The 20,246-nt window shown below is 45.2% G+C and overlaps 1 protein-coding gene across 1 annotated transcript in view; it reads right to left on the bottom strand.

Annotated features, from left to right (window-relative positions):
* Positions 1-19,591, bottom strand: part of LOC126986054 (alpha-(1,6)-fucosyltransferase-like) — a 98,801-nt gene extending 79,210 nt beyond the window's left edge. The window contains exon 1 of the mRNA XM_050841733.1: positions 19,379-19,591. Coding sequence (XP_050697690.1) covers positions 19,379-19,500 — 122 coding nt within the window. The 5' untranslated portion in view covers positions 19,501-19,591. The remainder of the gene's footprint in view (positions 1-19,378) is intronic.
* Positions 19,592-20,246: the final 655 nt, after the last annotated feature.

Here is a 20,246-nt window from a genome sequence, read left to right on the forward strand (position 1 = left end):
CATATAATCCGGAGATAAAATATATTACCGGGAAAACAAATGTGGTCGCAGATGCCTTATCTCGGAATATTCCGATACGCGCGATTACCACCCCAGAGGTCATCCACAACTTCACTTCACCTGAGCTACACACTGCTCAGCGAGACCACCCTGTGTGGAAGAGGTTAATTTGCGCCCTCGAGTCGGGAGACGAATCAAACCTTCCTGAATTGCCAGTTCCCTTTTCACAATTCTTCCTATCAGAGGACAACCTCCTTTGTAGGTCATGGCCAACCAAACCGGTACCTATAGACCAACTGGTCATCCCAGACAAATACGTCCCCGTGACGCTTAAGCTGGTCCATAACACACCCATTGCGGGTCACCCAGGAAGAGACAAGACGCTATCTGTCACCAGACGAAAATTCTACTGGCCCACATTACGGGTTGATGTAGAAAAACATGTCGCACATTGCGTCGTTTGTGTTAAGCACAAGGGGTCCGTCAAAGGGCCAGCACCTATGTTGCAATACCCAGTACCAGAGGCGCCATGGGATGTTGTTAATATAGACTTATTACAGCTCCCCCAGAGCCAACATGGCTCGCGCTACTTATTGGTGTGCGTCGACCAGTTCTCTAGGTTTCTAGTTCTAGCGCCTCTCAAGGACAAGACAGCCACACGCGTGGCCCATGCCCTTGTGACTCACGTGTTGTGTCCACATTCGTCTCCTCGAATTCTCTTGAGTGACAATGGCACCGAGTTTAGGAACTCAGTATTGAGCGAAATATGCGCTCAGTTTAACATCACGCAATCCTTCATCACCGCTTACCACCCGGCTGCTAATGGGTTGGCGGAGAGGGCTAATAGGAAAATCTTACAGGTCCTCAGGCCTATCGTGAACGATCTCCACGATAACTGGGAGGATTGGCTATCGCATATAGCCGCTTCCATAAATACGTCGGTAAACGGCTCTACGGGGAAGTCTCCCTACTACATCTTGTATGGGGTGGAGAAACGTCTTCCGTACGACTTCCTAACACCCCCACAGCAACCTCTCTACAACATTGATAGGTACGCACAACAGCAGATGTATATGTTTTCCAAGATACACTCAGAAGTTAGGTGTACGTTAAAAGCTACGAAGGTTGAAATGATGTCAAAACAACACAAACAGGCCGTCCCGGTGAATTTCAAAGTGGGTGACACAGTCATGATTAAGCAAGCGGAAAGGAGTTCGAAACTGGGGGCTAAATTTGTGGGTCCTTACCGAGTTGTTCGGAATGTCAGGGGAAATCGGTTCGAGGTTCTCGAGTCGAATAGTGGAGTCAGTCTAGAAGTTCACAGTGATCGTCTGAAAGTAATTCCCTCACCTTTGGACCTTGATATTGGTACTTCCCCCTCAGAGTCAAATGTTCAACAAGATAATCCCAACACCCATAGCTATACTTTGAGACCACGGGTTTAAATACTTCATTCCCACCACTTTCAGATCATGATGTTGCGTTTTCTGACCATCTTGTTGTCCCTCGGCTCCCTGCTTGCAACAACACCCATCCACCTGAAGCCTGGTGCCCTCACGGCACACATAGGAGAGGTCTTCCTCATAGAAGATGTGCTCCTCGTAAAATATCCATATACTTCCTTGACCAACACCACGGACACAATCAGGATAGTCTCAGAATAACTACTCGGCATGGCAGACGCCATACGGGCTACCAAGACTAGGGAATCAAAGGCACCTTCTAGTACCAACTCTCTGACTCTTTTTCAACTACTGGAGGATAGGATTCTGTTCTTACGGGGAAAAGTTGATGAGGTAAACATGGATTATAGTTTTCACTCAGTTCACTCTCGGGTAAAGAGGGGGTTGCTCAACATCGTTAGGTCCGCCTCAAAGTTTCTTTTCGGTACGGCAACCGACGAGGACGTTCTCGATTTGCGGGACCACTCCGCTCATGTACTTTCCTTTGCTGCTCGAAATCGCAGGGTGATCAACGCCAATTGTGGAAAACTTGCGCAATTGCATACTAACATTGAGGAACTGCTAGAGCAGACAAATAAGATGGTAGAGGTTATCAACATAGTTGTCAAACAGATCGACCAGGTGAATCAGTTTCTCCTCCTAGATCAGGCCTTGCATGTATTGGAAAACGTCATTAACTCTGTCGCAACGGCTAATCAGCAGGTTATTAGCAACATGGTTGATGCAGCGCACGGTAGAGTCACACCTGCCTTGTTCCCTCTACACGATTTGAGAACGACTGTCCAGATCGGGTATCAAAATTATAGCCTGACGCCCTTATTCACCCCGGACATGAGTCAATGTTTTTACCCCTTGATTGAGTCCAGCCTCACCCCTGATGCCATAATCATTCATGTTCCATTTCAGACGGCGGACGTGTTTGAGACACACGAAATTGTCCCGTTCCCTTTTTCAGCAAAGGACAGTGTGTTAGCCCTGGACACGTCCCCGTCTCTTGTTCTAATCGCGAAGGATTTCGCTCTGTATTCAACGGGTAGCTACTCACTCTTGCAGTATTGCAAGGAGACGGTCTTCGGGCGATTCTATTGCTCTGCGTCTCTCTTTGCCTTCCTACCAGTTCGGGGGGGGGTTTGCGAGATCGCCCTCACCCGCGTGAACGCGTCTGACGCTCTTTCCCTGTGCCCTTACAAGCAGCTAACACCAACGCCTGTTTTCCATAAGAACTTTCAGGGTCTGCATTATTTTTATTTCCCTCAGTCATTCTATGTTTCGGTCATCTGCCCGGAGGGTACCACTTATCAACGGGTTACTGGTCACTATGCCATAGCGGAAGCATGCTATATCCGCTCCACTAACATAACTACGTACCCGTCCCGGATCCGTCTGGTTTTCACGGCCAATATTTCCCATCGAGTGTTTCCTCTACGGTCTCTCGATGACATTCATTTCTCCAGCATCTCGTATGTGACTAATTCCCTTAATTCATTGTCTTTCGCAAACAAAACAGAGTTTGCGGAAACCCTGGAGGAAACGCTGCCTGATTATTTGCATCTCCCCTACCTGTACCCTGGATTTTTTGTACCAATGTTTCTGATGTTCGTCAGTCTCGTCGTCATGTGCTACCTTATTAGGAGAAACTCTGTCCTGCACGATTATTTGGTTGTGCAGACACGGCGACTGGATGCAGGGAGGCCACTGGCAAGGTAGTTTTTCCTTTTCTCAGACAAGTCAGGGGACAGAAACCTGGCTGCTCCTATACTTAACATTGTACTGTGTTTCACTACTGTATTTTTTTTTTTTTGGAGCTAGATGAACCTTTCATTGTCTGTAACTATGCCAGTTGATAGTTTCTTATACATGTGTCCTTATATTTATCTTTTGAGAGGTTTCTTATGTTTCATGTCACACACGTTGTGGTTTCCCTCTCACTTTTTATATTATACCTCCACATCTGTTCTTACATAGCCAGTGTTTTAATGTAATTGTATCATAGGCAGTCTGCTTGACAAACTCCCGCTATGTATGTTCATGGTAACTAGACTGCTATTTAGATTTTTGTATATCGCGAGGTCGCGATCACTGGTAGGTGACCGAGCAGTGTTATAGTAGAATGTCAATGTATTATTATTATTTAATATCACCACGAATTATGCATACAATTATCAATGGAAAAACCCACGACAGATAGATCACGCCACCTTATAGGAATGTCGTCCGTCAGTGTTTACCGTCTCAGTTTTGTATACTTCGCACTCCGATGGTGCGTGGAGGTCACCTTGACATACGTGACCAATTGTAACAATTATTTTCCAACCTGTAACTCGCGACTCCTTCACGAGAGTCCGACTGACACACAACGACAGTCGCTCTCGCTCCGTCGCTTCTTGTACATAAAGGCTACGTATATAATTCGCCTTAAGGAAGCTGAAGTCTTAATCAACATCCTTTAAACGCCCCCCGACAAGCCCGTTACAATACCAATACAAAATGTAATTTTAACTATATTAACAGTTGTACATAAAGTTTACAGAAATGACAATGATATCGGTAGAGTGGGAAGCGAAGAGATATCTAGGCGCTTTAGGGAAACGTTCGCTGAAGTGAGAGACTTCGGAGGGGTGCCTGCAGTTTGTGGTGTTTTGCCTAGATGGGGGGAGGTAGGTGAGGGATGGCTTTCCGGGGCCTTAGCAGTAAACAGCAGGCTGGCGGCTCATTGTAAGCGAAATGGTGGGCTTTTCGTTGATAATTGGGACCTCTTCTACGATACAGGTACCTTGTATGCCAAGGATGGTGTGCACTTGTCACTCCAGGGGGTGGAGGTTCTCGCAGACTCCCTCGAGCGATCACTTAGCACTGCAGGAATTTTTTGAGTAGGCGAGGGGGGAGGGCCTAACATCAGTGGATATGCATCGCAGACTGGGACTAGGGTGGTGAGGATTAATCGAAAGGTTGTAACAAAGGATGGTCTAACGGCTTATTACACCAACAGTAGGAGTCTCAGGAACAAGATAGATCTACTGACGGGGAAAACATGTGTCGAGAAATTCGACATTATAGCTATCACGGAAAAATGGGTGGATACTGCAAACAAAAACTTCATGTCGGAGTATGAAATATATGGTTATCAGATGTTTCACAAAGATAGAAAGGGAAGAAGGGGAGGGGGGGGGGGGAACTTTATGTTAAAGGCACTCTTAAATGTTCCGCTAACAATTCTGTTCAAACAAATGGCGACTCAGAATCAGTTTGGGTGGACGTCCCCAAAGGAAAAAACAAACTAACTCTATGGGTTCTTTACAGGCCACCCAACCTTAGCAGGCAGGACACTGATATATTAATGCAAGAGGTTGGCAGGGCGAGCAGGAGCAATAATGTCTGCATAATGGGGGATTTTAACTATAGACATATAAACTGGGAAAGCGTGGTGGGTGACCTAGAATCTGAGGATTTTCTGAAAGTAATACAATATAATTTCCTCAAGCAAACGGTCACTGAGGCCACCAGAGGTAACAACATATTAGACTTTTAGTCTTAACCAACAACGAGAATATGATCAGTAAGCTAGACGTTGGGGGAGAACTGGGTAGTAGTGATCACAAGGAAATTAGGTTTAACTTAGACTGGGCGATGACCCATGAACTCAACCCTGTGTTGGTGCCAGACTTAAAAAGAGCCGATTACGAGAATGTTAGAAAACACCTTAAGGAGGTAAATTGGGGATTCTTAGGGCTAGATGAGATCCGGATCTCAGGGCTGGAATCTAAAGGGCAGGGGAAGCATGTAGAAATGACCTAATAATCCGTAATGACCGTAATAATTTTGTTAGAATAATGGCGGAGGGTCAGAGACAGCAAATCCCTTACCAAGCACGTAGAAAGGAAAATAATGACCCAAAATGGATGACCCGCAGACTCAAGCACGAGACTGGCTTGAAGAGAGAAATTTATAGGAAAGTAAAGAGCGGAGAAACCCACCTCAGGGGTGGCCAGATCGGTGAAGAGGAACACCCGTTTAGCAAAAAGAAATGTTGAGATTAGGGTAGACAACGAGGCCAAGAGCGATCCCAAGGGCTTCTTCAAATTGTACAGAACGAAAACAAGGGAGAGTATTGAACCGATGAAAACAAACACAGGTGAGCTCGTTGAGAATGGAGAAGATATGAGTCATATGATGAATGACTATTTCCTCTCAGTTTTCACGCAGGAAAATCTAACAACCATTCCGGAGAGAGTTCAGGTGTATGAAGGCGAAGATAACGACGAGTTGAGGGATGTGATCATCACTAGGCAGGTAGTCCAGAATGATATTGGTAGGTTGAAGAAAAACAAATCGCCGGCCCCAGACGAAATATTCCCACGGGTTCTAAAATAATGCAAGGAGGTTCTCAGTGGCCCACTTACAGATATATTTAAGATGTCGGTAAATTCTAAGCTTCTAAGGCTCTAAGCTAATGTGACGCCGATTTTCAAAAAGGAAGACAAGTCAGCCACCTCAAACTATCGCCAAATTATCTTGACATCTGTTGTAGGCAAGATGTTGGAGTCAATTATAGCCGGGAGGATTCGGGACCATTTTGAGAAGCATAATTTCATTCATGACTCACAGCATGGGTTCACGAAGGGTAGGTCTTATCTTACTAACCTGTTGTCCTTCTGCACTAAAGTATTTGAGGCGGTTGATAGAGATGAAAACTATGATATACTGTATCTCGATTTTAGTAAAGAGTTCGACAAACTCCCTCATCACCGGCTTTTACTAAAATTACAAGCTCACGGCGTAGATGGGAAAGTTTTGAACTGGATTAGGGCATGGTTTAGTGGTAGGGAGCAGAGAGTGCAAATCAATGGTAAAAAATCTGAATGAGGCAGTGTTACGAGTGGAGTCCCACAGGGGTCGGTGCTTGGTCCGCTGATTTTTATTATTTACATTAACGATTTAGACACATGAATTAGTAGTGATATCAGTAAGTTCGCAGATGATACCAATTTCGGTAGAGTAATCCAATCAGACCAGGACGCTAGCGTTCTCCAGGATGAGCTTGACAGACTATATGATTGGACAGGGAAGTGCAAGATGGAATTCAATGTCGGGAAGTGTAGTATTCTGAGTGTAGGCAGGAATAACACCTCACACAATTACTCCTTAAATGGCACTCCTTTAAGCAGGTCTGGATGTGAGAGAGACTTAGGAGTCCTAGTGAGCGCTGACCTCCGTCCTAGGGCTCAATGCATTCAGGCAGGGTACTGGGTTTCATCTCAAGGAGTGTAAGCAATAGGAGCGCTGAAATCATCGTCAAACTATACTGAACACTAGTTAGACCTCAATTCGATTATGCGGTTCAGTTCTGGTCACCCTACTATAGAATGGATATCAAGATGTTAGAATCTGTACAGAGGAGGATGACAAAGATGATTCAGGGGGTGAGAAACTTGCCTTATGAAGACAGACTGAAACATTTAAATCTACACTTTCCAGAAGAGCGAACGTTGCGAGGAGACCTGATCGAAGTCAATAAATGGATAAAGGGCTTCAATAAAGGGAACGTCAATAGGGTTTTGGTTGTAAAAGAACCAGGTAAGAGACGTAGTAATGGTTTCAAATTCAATAAATCCAGATTCAACAAAGACATGGGCAAGAATTCGTTTACTAATAGAGTGGTGGATGAATGGAACAGGCTTGCCAGCCATGTTGTGGGTGCCAATACCATAGATAAATGTTGGGGTTGAGAGTACGTACAGGAGCTGCCTTGTATAGGCCAACCGACCTTTTGCAGACTCCTTACGTTCTGATGTTCTTATGTTCTGTACACTCCTCTCTTGAAAGAGGTCATGTTATAGGCAGTAGAAAATACAGATAGAGGATGGCTATTCTTGAGTTTACCAGCAGAAGGGAGCAAGAAGGAAGCAGAAGAAAGCAAGAGTAGAAAGTCGAGTGCAACGGGTCTAGGGAGGGGAGAGGCATACAGTTAGCAAGTTCAGAAGAACAGTCAGTATAAAACTATTCGTAGAAGATAAAAAGAGATAAAACATTACGGCAGAATAAGAGGAAGAAGATCGTCAGTTAAAGGAGGGGAGTTGATCAGACGAAGAGCCTTTGACTCTACCCTGTCCAAATGTGCTGTGTGTGTGGAACCCATCCCCCCTACACACACACGTAAGATGCATACTCCATACGACGGCGGACAAGGCCCCTATATATGGACAGCATCTGTGCCGGGGAAAATAAATTGCGGGAGACGATACAGAACGCCCAACCTCGAGGAAGCTGATTTAGTAAGAGAGGAGATGTGAAGTTTCCAGTTGATATTCACAGATTTCTGAGGCTACTGACAGCAGTCTCTACTCTGTTCCCTCCTACCACATGTATCCTAAATTTCAATTCAAAGCTGGATGATGCGCCTACGTGCGCAACGACATCACTTGCTCTCGTGCCCACGACATTGACTCTTCTGAATTTTCCACCATCTGGCTAAGAATTCATTGTTAATCTATTACTAAATACATCTGTACTGTTTATCTCTCACCTAACTCTACTAACTTTGTAAAATTCTTTGACTTCTTGAACTCTAAAGTGGAGCACATTTTGACCCACTCTCCCTTAGCTGAAATCTCCATCTTGGGAGATTTCAATGTTCACCACCAGCTTTGGCTTTCATCCTCTTTCACTGACCAGCCCGGTGAACAAGCCTACAACTTTGCTCTCCTCAACGATCAATAGCATTTGGTTCAGCTCCCTACACGTATTCCCGACCGTCTTGGAGACCGGACCAACATACTAAACCTCTTCCTTACCTCTAACCCTTCTGTTTGCTGTCAAACTGCTCTCTACGTTGGGTTCCTCCGATCACAACCTTATTTCTGTATCCTGTCCTATTGCTCCTGTACATCCTCTGAACCCACGGAGGAGGCGATGTTTCTGGCATTTTGCTCGGTGGGACGACCTGAGGATGTACTTTTCCGATTTCCCCAGAAAATAACTACTGCTTCCAGGAGACAGACCCCTCTGTGTGTGCCCCGCGCATCAAAGAAGTGATTGTCTCCGAAATGGAGGCATACAATCCACGTTCTTTCTCTACTCCTCATGCTAAAAAGCCTTGGTTTAATCATGCTTGTTATCGTGCTATTAAAGATAGAGGCAGCTCACAAAAGGTACCAGAGCCTTCGCACTCCTGCTAACCATGATCTTTATATTTCTGCCCGGAACCGTGTTAAATTTGTTCTTCAACTTACTAAAAGATTTTTCATAAATAGACACTGTCAAAACCTTGCTTTTTTTCTTCTTCCCGTGACTTATGGCACCTAGCCAAAAATATCTCCTCCAATTTCACTTCTTCCTCTTTTCCTCCTCTTCTTAACCCTGACGGCAGCACCGCCGTCTTATCTATCTCTAAGGCTGAACTCTTCGCTCAAACTTTCTGTAAGAACTCCACTCTGGACAATTCTGGGCATATTCCTCCTACTCATCCCCCCTCTGACTCCTTTATGCCTGTTATTAAGATTCTTCCAAATGATGTTTTCTATGCCCTCTCTGGCCTCAACTCTCAGAAGGCTTATGGACCTGATGGAGTGCCACTTATTGTCCTTAAAAACTGTGCTTCCATCCTGACACTCTGCCTAGTCAAACTCATTCGTCTCTGCCTATCAACTTCTACCTTTCCTTCCTGCTTGGAGTACGCCTTCGTACAGCCTGTGCCTAAGAAGGGTGACCGTTCCAATCCCTCAAACTACCGTCCTATAGCTTTACTTACTTCTCTATCTAAAGCTTTTGAATCAATCCTTAACTGGATGATTCAAAAGCACCTTTCCACTTCTAACCTTCTATCTGATCGCAAGTATGGGTTCCGCTAGGGGCGTTCTACTGGCGATCTTCTTGCTTTCTTTACTGACTCTTGGTCATCCTCTCTTAGCCGTTATGGTAAAACTTTCTCTGTTGCCTTATACATATCGAAAGTCTTCGATAGAGTCTGGCACAAGTCTTTGCTTTCTAAACTGCCCTCTTTCGGATTATATCCCTCTCTCTGTTCCTTTCTTTTCCGGTCGTTCTATCTTTGCGGTGGTAGACGGTCACTGTTCTTCCCTTAAACCCATTAACAGTGGTTTTCCACAGGGCTATGTCCTATCACCCACTCTCATACTGTTATTCATCAATGATCTTTCCATAACAAACTGTCCTGTCCACTCATACGCCGACGATTCCACTCTGCATTATTCAACTTATTTCAATAGAAGACCATCCCAACAGGAAGTGCATGACTCCAGACTGGAGGCTGCAGAACGCTTAACCTCAGACCTCGCTATCATTTCCCATTGAGGCAGAAAGAACCTGTTTCCTTCAATGCCTCAAAAACTCAATTTCTCCACCTATCAACTCGATACAATATTGCAAACACCTATCCCCTATTCTTCGACAACACTTAGGTGTCACCTTCTTCAACACTAAATATCCTCGGTCTATCCTTAACTCAAAATCTTAACTGGAAACTTCACATCTCTCTCACTAAATCAGCTTCCTCGAGGTCGGGCGTTCTGTATCGTCTCCGCCAGTTCTCCCCCCGCACAGCTGCTATCCATATACAGAGGCCTTGTCCGACCTCGTATGAAGTATGCATCTCACGTGTGGGGGGGCTACACTCACAGAGCTCTATTGGAGAGAGTGGAGTCTAAGGCTCTTCATCTCATCAACTCTCCTACTCTTACTTATAGTCTTCTACGTCTTAAATTCCGTCGCGATGTTGCCTCTCTTTCTATCTTCTATCGATATTTTTTTTCACGCTGACTGCTCTTTTGAACTTGCTAACCGCTGCCCCCCCCCTCTCCCGCGGCCTCGCCTCACACGACTTTCTAATCAAGCTCATCCCTATACTGTCCAAACTCATTATACAAGAGTTAACCAGCATCTTCACTTTTTCATCCCTCACGCTGGTAAACTCTGGAACAATCTTCCTTCATCTGTATTTCCTCCTGCCTACGACTTGAACTCTTTCAAGAGGAGGGTATCAGGACACCTCTCCTCCCGATATTGACCTCTCTTTTTGGCCACTCCTCTGTACTCTATTCAGGAGCAGTAAGTAGCGGGCTTTTTTTTCATTATTGTTTTTTTTACGCCCTTGAACTGTCTCCTTTTCTGTTAAAAAAAAATCTGAGGTAAGGATAGACCGAGAATATTTAGTGTAGAAAAAGGTGACAGCTGAGTGTTGTTGAGGAATAGGGGATAGGTGTCTGGAAGATTGTGTCGAGCTGATAGGCGGAGAAATTGAGTTTTTGAGGCACTGAAGAACACCAGGTTTCTCCTGCCCCAATCAGAAATGATAGAAAGGTCTGAGGTTAAGCATTCTGCAGCCTCCAGTCTGGAGTCTTGTATTTACAACTGAAAGGGTCTGCTGTTGAAAGAAGTTGAATAAATCAGAGGAGAGTCATCAGCGTACGAGTGGATAGGACAGTTTGTTATGGAAAGAAGATCATTGATGAATAATAGGAAGAGAATAGGAGATATGACAGAGAATTGCAAGACACCACTGTTGATAGGTTTTAGGGAAGAACAGTGACCGTCTACCAGAGCAGAGATAGAACAGCCGGAGAAGGAAAGTGGAGATGAATGTACAGAGAGAGGGATAGAATCCGTAGGAGGGTAGTTTAAGAAGTAAAGACTTGTGCCAGACTCCATCGAAAGCTTTTTATATATCTATGGCAACCGATAAATGTTTTACTGAAATGGCTGAGAGAGGATGACTAAAAGTCAGTTAAGAAAGCAAGATCACCAGTAGAACGCCTCTTGCGGGACCCATACTGGCGATCAAATAGAAGATCAGAAGTGGTTTGATGATTATGAATCTTCCAGTTAAGGGTTGATTCAAAAGCTTTAGAAAGACAGGAAAGTAAAGCTATAGGACGTTAGTTTGAGGGATTGGAACTGTCACCCGTCCTAGGCACAGGCTGTATGAAGGCATACTTCCAGGAGGAAGGAAAGGTTGATGTTGAAAGGCAGAGGCGAAATAATTTGACCAAGCAGGGTGTCAGCACTGTAGCACAATGTTTATGGACAACAGGAGGCACTCCATCAGGCCCATAAGCCTTCTGAGGGTTGAGGCTAGAAAGGACATAGACAGCATCATGCTCAAGATAACAGGCATAGTATAGTCAGAGAGGGATGAGTAGGAGGAATATGGCCACAATCGTTCACAGTGGAGTTTTTGCAGAAAGTTTGAGCCTTAGAGATAGATGTGACGGCGGTGCTGTTGTCATAAAGGAGAGTAGGGAAGATGAAGAATTGAAATTAGAGGAGATATTTTTGGCTATGTGCCAGAAGCCTCTGGAAGAATAAGAGAAAGCAAGGTTGCGGCGCTTTCTATTGATGAAAGAGTTTTTCGTTACTCGAAGAATAAGAATAGATTTGGCACGATTCCAGGCGTAAATGTAAAGATCGTGACTAGCAGGAATGCGAAGGTTTTGGTACCTTTTGAAAGCCGCCTCTCACTATTTGATAGCATGAGAACAAGCGTGATCGAACCAAGGGTAGAGAAAGAACGTGGAACGTGTGCCTCCATTAAAGAGACAATCATCTCAGTGAGGTGCTGGGCACACAAAGAGGGTTCTCTCTCCTGGAAACAATAATCATTCGACGGGAAATCGGAAAAGTACATCCTCAGGTCGTCCCACAGAGCTGAAGCGAAAATTAATGCCAGTAGCACCGCTTCTTTGCCGGTTCCTAAAGATGTACATAAGCGATAGGACAGAATACAGAAATAAGGTTGTGATTGGAAGATCACAATTGTCACGGTTTTATGTGAAGCCAAGGGCGTAAACTTATGTTGCGCTGATAAAGAACGAGGCTCAGTCTCCGTTCAGCATCAATAGTCCGTATAAGAGTAACCCCAAACGAATAAAGGCGTAAATAATACGGCTTAACCTGTTTCTTATCCTGTTCAGGGCCAACTTAGGCTGAGAGGCTAACTAACACACATGTGGCACCTCCGTCTCTCTGCAGAAGGCCACGGCAACTAAACACACAGAACTCACAGTAAGACCGTTAAGGATTCTTTGATACTCCTTATGGGGCTGATAGGGAAACAAAAATCAACCACCTGCTCGACAGGGGCTGCGGAACCACAAGTACACACAGGCACACAAGGGAAAAGCGCATAGACTTGTACACTATGTGCAATGTTATTACAAGAGTCTTAAATACACCATGTGCACCACTCGGCAGATATCCTACGACATACGCACGAACACACTACAGTGCAGGAACGTGAGCAGAGTTATGGCGAGATGATGTGGTACTCGTTACTGCAGTCTTCAGAGCCCTAATCTAAGTATGACCCAGGCCATGGGTCCCGGCGTAGGGCACGTGGTGATGCTCCCGTACTCTTCAGCGCAAAAGTGGAGCCACGTAAGCCCACGAGGCAGAGAGACACGTCTGCCCCCCGTGCCGGAAATGGAATCCGGGCGGTTGAGGTCCTGGTAACCAGCAGGACGCTCAAGCCTCCACCGAGTGAACCTTGAGGCTGGCTGGAGAAGCAACAAAATAGTTATCTCTCTCTCTTACAGGCACGGGAGGCATGGGCAGAACAACGCTCGGGGCCGCGGGTCACCGTAGACAGGAGCCACCTCGCACGGGCAGAAGAATACAAGTCCCTGCCGAAGCTGGCATTTCAGGCAACTATAAAGGGAATATTACACTGGGCAAATTTTCCGTGGATCTTCAGTCATAAATCGCCGATTTTTGCCTACGTAGACACTACCGTCGTCTTCCAATCACTCTTGCCCCGCGCTCCGTGGTCTTGCCAACGTTGCCAAATTGTCTTACTCAGCCTCTTACATTTACCGACTTCCGACCCAAAAACTGTCTCGTGGACCCCAATAAGGATATTTACTTATAATTATCGTTAAAATAGTTAATTTCTGATGTTTCTTGGGAATAGTTAGGCGTCAGGAACCGGTAAATACTATGCTCTGAGTACGATATAATCTGGCAGCGGTGGTCTTGACGGACACATTCTCACAAAAACAAATATGGCTGACGCCTGACGTCCCTGTTTGCACCCCCGTTTTCACTCAAAGTGACACTCAATTCATACAAGCAACGGAAATAGAAATGACTGTGGAGGCGGCAATGGATTGCAAGAAGAGAGGAGGGCAGTGAAGTGATGCAACTTTTGCAAGAACTACGTCTAGAAGACGAGGAAGGCATGTCCCGTATTTTCTCAATTAAAGTAACCTCGGCGGCCTTCGTCCAGGCAACAACACTCATAGCTGAGCGAATGAATAGGGACTGTAGGGTGTAGCATCCTCTTCTTCTCTTTTCTTATTATTGCTGATGATGATGATTATGAATTCTTAACATAACAAACACTCAGGTTGTTCCAGGACTTAGTGACCATGACATACTCATCGTTGACGCTGACCTCCGACCGATTAGACATAAACAGAGACCCAGACAGATTTTCCTTTTTTCAAGGGCTGACTTAGACATGATCAAACAAGACCTAACTGCCTTCAGCACCGACTTTTTTGCGACAGACCCACACACAAGACTTCCGTCCACCAACTGGAACAACCTGAAACACGCCATACACAACTCTATGAACAGACACATACCACAAAAAAACACTTTCTAGCAGGTACACACTCCCCTGGTTTTCCAGGGATCTGCGCAGACAACATCGCAAGAAACAAAGATTCTACAGACGCGCGCAGACATACAACACAACAGATAATTGAACCGCCTACAAAAACCACCAAAAGACATTTGCCAAAAACATAAAAGTAGCGGAACGCAAACACATAGCAACTTATCTCGCAGACAACGTAAAAAATAACAAAAGAAACTTTTCAGGTTCTTTTAGACGCGCAAACATGACACTAACACGATTACATCGCTTAAAGACAACACACAGTTCCAATCGGTATACACACAAGAACACAACCTGACACCAAACATGCCACGCAGCCCCTTCCCCTCTATAGCCACCCTTGACATCACGACTAACGGAAAACAGAAATTACTGGAAGGACTCGATACAACTAAATCCACTGGCCCCGACAACATTCCCGCCTTCATCCTGAAATCCTTTGCCCCCATCCTTCAGGCCATATTGACCCAATCACTATCATCCACCTCATTACCCTCTGACTGGCTTTTGGCAAATATTAATCCTTTATTCAAGACAGGTGACCGGACTGACCCAGCCAATTATCGCCCCATCTCACTAACATCGATTCCATGTAAAATTTTCGAACACATAATACACAAACACATAATGAATCACCTTGACGCAAACAACACCCTTACTGACTCACAACACGGCTTTCGACCTAAACGCTCATTACTACATATCATTACTACATATCACGACATTACGAGGCTACGAGGCGGGGAGGCGGTGGCTGAGTCGTCAAAGTAACGGCCTCGTGTTCAGGAGGACGCGAGTTCAATCCCCGCCCGGTGCCACCAAGTTGGGATTTTTCAGCCGCCGCCGAGTGGCTTAAAACTACCCACATGCTGTCCAGAAGACCACCTATCAACCCGGACTCTAGATTCTAGGATCAAAGATGAGCTCTGGGAGGGCAGCATGAGCCAATGCAAGACGGCGCCACTATAAACACTCGCCTGCGCCAGAACGGGCTGGGCCGACCATCAGGACCTACCGGGAAGAAGCCTTGGACCGACCATCAGGATCCACCGGGAAGAAGCCTACCGGCGCAATAGGCTGTAATGTAAAAAAAAAAAAAAAAAAAAAAAAACTTGACCGACGTGACATTAAACAAGTTGACACTATTATGTTAGATTTTGCCAAAGCCTTCGACAAAGTCCCGCACAAAAGACTGACATTAAAATTAAAATACTACGGTATTTCAGGACCTATTCTTCACTGGATCACTGCATTTCTTACTAACCGGACTCAACGGGTTCTTCTTGACGGATCTTCATCTGACACTGTCCCTGTTTCTTCAGGTGTCCCACAAGGCACCGTTCTAGGCCCCCTTCTTTTCCTTCTGTACATTAACGATCTTCCACTGTCAACGCCTAACTCTTCCACTAGACTATTTGCCGACGATAGTTTACTGTTTGTAGCAGTAAAGACTAGTGACGACTGCAGACTACTACAAAACGACTTGGACGCCCTCAAGCGGTGGGAACGCACCTGGAAGATGCACTTCCGACCAGACAAATGCAAACCAGAGCACAGCCCCATCCATCACACTTACACTCTCCACAATTCAAATTTAGAATCAGTTCACACACACAAGTACCTTGGTATCCATCTCTCAACTAACTTGAAATTCAACACCCACATAGACCATATCAGTGCCACAGCCAACAGAACACTGGGGTTCCTGAGGAGGAATTTACATAACTGCACACCTGACATTAAACACATAGCTTTTGACACACTTGTGAGACCAACACTGGAATCCTGCCCCACGGTGTGGGATCCTTACACACACAGAAACATTGATAGGTTAGAGCAAATCAACACCAAGGCGGTAAGGTTCATTACAAACAATTACACTCGAACGCCTGGAATCACAACACGGATTAAACAACATATAAACATGGAACCTCTTCACATACGCAAACAAGCACACAGACTTACACTTGTGTACAAGATCACAAACACTCACATTGATATTGACCCACAAACATACCTACACAACGCAAACAGTCAACGTACTCGTAACACGCACATCCATAAATACCAAACATATCATACTAACACTGACGCATACAAGTACTCATACTTGCCACGCACCATACGTGACTGGAACAGCCTCCCTCAACAGATTTTAGACTGCGATACAATAGACTCATTCAAAAAACAAATACATACTCAATTGTCACCACAACACACCAACACTAACAATTACACTTGATTCACTTCACTCCCCTGCACACTCGGCTCCCCCGTCCCCCCAACAGCCAACCAATATGCGTGTTATGCACCTTCTTTGGTGCCCTGTGCATTATTATCCAGATCCAGATCCAGAATACCGTCGTCCTTCGGTGAAATCTACCGTAGCTACGAAAGACCGTGGACACGTCAGAAAACCACGGAAATGAGAACCACGCCAGCGGAAATCGTGGTTTGACTGAAGGTCCACGGGAAATTTACCCAGTGTGATAGCCCCTTTACAGGGCCTCTGACAAAACAAGACCTCGGCTGGTTAGTTAGCTATCAACATACAGCCTTACACAATGCCAGAATACAGTGAAACAACATAACAAGTGCGCAAGGCTTAATTGAGAATGTCTCAACAGAGGAGAAATGCAACGTTTGGCAACTTCTGGCCGAGCCAGGAAGCGGCGAGAGGCAGGATGGCGACAGTTGCGCCCACGCCAGCGCGGGAAACTCAACACACCTAATACACCCCCTCGGTTGTGGGAAAAGCGGGCGACCCACACTAAAATACTCTCTGGCACCCTCAAACAAGAACCTAGTCATAAGGAAACGACGTAGTCATGGTGCTAAACCGTGACATCAACGGAGAAAACAGTTTAACAGTAAGCCAAAGGGTTAGAAGTTAGAAAGAGGTCAAGAATGTTGGGCGTGTCTCCAAGGTGGCCGGGAATACGTGTAGGGTTCTGAGCCAACTGCTATAGATCACTGAGGAGAGCAAAGTTGAAGGTTTGTTCACCAAGCTGGTCAGTGAATGAGGATGAAAGCCAAAGCTGGTGCTGAACATTGAAATCTCCTAGAATGGAGATTTCAGCGAAGGGAGAGTGAGTCAAGATGTGATCCACTTTAGAGTTCAAATAGTAAAAAAAAAAATAATACATAGTTAGTAGAGTTAGGTGAGAGATAAACAGCACAAACGTGTTTAGTAATAGAAGGATAATGAATTATTATCAAGATGGTGGAAAATTCTGAAGAGTCAAGGTCGTGGGCACGAGAGCAATGATCATCAACATCCAGGTTGAATTGAAATTTAGGATAGAGATCGTAGGAGGGAACAGAGTAGAGCTTTCTGTCTAGCCCCAGAGACCTAGGTTTTAGTGAGGAAGATGAGATGAGGTTTAGAGGAGGAGAGATGGTTTTCCACAGAATGAAAATTGGAACGAAGACCACGAATGTTGCAAAAGTTAATAAAGAAAAAGTTCGAGGAACTCTCAAGACACCTCTTCGGCCGAGAGCCAAAGGGAGAGTCCGCTCTAGGGGCATTTGTGGTCGCTCCCTCCAGACGGTGAGTCCGAGGCTGTGAGTTGTCTAGCCATTATGATTTTTTTTTTGGGGGGGGGGGGGAAATGATGTGTGTTACGTGAATGTAGTATGGTGTGGAAAGTAAGAAGATTTGTCTTTAGAGAGCATGCTGAACTACTTACTCTCTGGTGTTAATGAGACAACATGGAAACGGAAAGAGAGGACACGGGAAGAGTCTTTGGTGGACTTGCAGCACCATCCTCGCTTCCCGTTTATACCTCACCGAGAGGGGCTTACACCCGTTTCGGTAGGTGACTTCCTCCATATTTCTTGGAGCTTGGAAGGATGGAGAGGCCGGGATCCGCGCGGCTTGTAGGTCGGAAGGAATGTGTTGCAAGTTAGCCAGTTGACATATCTGGAGGGTATAATTTTACCCATGGAGGAAGGATGGGGTAGGGTGGTGGGGTAAGGCCATAGCTGGGCGTTATCGCGATAAGTTATTGCGATACTTCATCGCTGATAAAAAAATTTGGTTATCGGCCATCCGCTACTTATTTAAATATATATCGGTATCTTCGTTACTTTTTTAACCAAACTAGCGATAATCGCTACTTTTCTCCGCCTCTCAGAAAAAAAAAAAAACGTTGTCTCCCTACTGCGCGTGCGATTTCATACTTAGATCATCACCATTCAAATACTAGGTTATTTTTTTATGTTACTCAAAAATCAATATATCAAAGAGAAAAATCATTTAACTTTGCCCCCAAAATGATTATTCACTGCCTCAAATTTGATATTCCATATTCGTTTGTGAGCATGCCATGGTATTGAAGGCGCCCGGTGTTGTTTTATTTGGTGTCCCATCGTCAAGAGCTGGCGCTTTTGTTTACAAACACTGGTCTCTCGTGAACTGCGCATGCTCAGACCAGTAAGCGTAGACCTGTACAGTCTCACAAAGCTTTTTAACACATTAAGAGTTGCTGGAAAGCTGAATCAGACATACAGTACCACCATCCTCGCTGTTTCTAGAACGACACTCTGTACATATAAATACAACTCGTACAGAGTGTCGTTCTAGAAACAGCGGGGATGGTGGTAGTGGTACTGTATGTCTGATTCAGCCTTCCAGCAACTCTTAATTACGGTAAAAAGCTTTGTGAGACTGCACAGGTCTACGCTTGCTGGTCTGAGCATGCACAGTTCACGAGATCAGTGTTTGTAAACAAAAGCGCCAGCTTTTGACGGTGGGGACGCCAAATAACACAACACCGGTTCAGGCGTTTCTAGTATTACCGTCCATATGTACGTGTCAACGTGTGGTTTTCAGGTTTTGTAAGTTTTCTAAAATACAGATAATGAATATTTGAATTCATCTATGTTTTTCTATCTGAGATATCAATCTAGTATCGTTTTCGCCTATTGGACTTATCGCTAGCTAGTATTGGAATTGTGGATTTATATCGGGTATCGGTTATCGGTTATCGCCTATATTTGTGTGTCCAGTTAACGAATATCGGTTATCACCGATAAGGTTTTTCATTATCAGTTATCGGTTATCGGGAATAAGGTTTTCTGTTATCGTGCCCAGCTATGGGTAAGGCACTGATACTGTAAGAGTATGTAGACTTCGCTTTGCCTACTACCAAAATGTGGCGGATGAGGCTAACAAAATTCGCTTCATTTGTGAGTATTGCAGGCGCTGCTCCTGGCAATTCATCCTTCTTACCTCCATGTGTGTGTGTGTGTTTGTGTGTGTGTGCGCATGGCGAAGGCTCACCCCTGGATGGCGTGTGTTATCCTGCAGTCGCGATACATCAACTGGGCCAAGCCCAGTAGCAGCAAGGCAGCAAACAGTGTGACCCAGCAAGTCCTAACCGTCCGAAAGCCGTAGGAAGCCATGCCAACACCTTGTTCTTTAGTACAGTTGCCAGTGACACCTCCTACAAGAAGCAGAAATAGATTAAACTACATTAGTCGTTATAGATAGTGACGCTGTTTCATGTTACCTTACACAATAAAACATAGGCGACTATGATATAAAGGATATTTTTTTTAAACAAACGAGACAGCTCAAGGGCACAAAAAAAGGAAACAATAATAAAAAAAACCCGCTACTCGCTGATCCTACAAAAAAGAACCAAAAGAGGTGGCCGAAAGAAAGGCCAATTTCAGGAGGAGAGGTGTCCTGATACCCTCCTCCTGAAAGAGTTCAAGTCGTAGGCAGGAGGAAATACAGATGAAGGAAGATTGTTCCAGAGGTCACCAGCGCGAGGGATGAAAGAGTGCAGATGCTGGTTAACTCTTGCATAAGGGGTTTGGATAGTATAGGGACGAGGATGGGTAGAAAGTCGTGTGCAGCGGGGCAGCGGGAGGGGTGGAGGCATGCAGTTAGCAAGTTCAGAAGAACAGTCAGCGTGAAAATAGCGATAGAAGATAGAAAGAGATGCAACATCGACGGAATTTAAGAGGTAGAAAACTATCAGTAGGAGGAGGAGAGCTGATGAGACGAAGAGCCTTAGACTCTACTCTGTCCAGAAGAACAGTGTGAGTGGAGCCTCCCCACACGTGAGATGCATACTCCATACGAGGGCGGACAAGGCCCCTGTATATAGATAGCAACTGCGCAGGGGAGAAGAACTGGCGGA

The sequence above is a fragment of the Eriocheir sinensis genome, chromosome 61, assembly GCF_024679095.1.
Source record: "Eriocheir sinensis breed Jianghai 21 chromosome 61, ASM2467909v1, whole genome shotgun sequence".
Lineage (NCBI taxonomy): Eukaryota > Metazoa > Arthropoda > Malacostraca > Decapoda > Varunidae > Eriocheir > Eriocheir sinensis.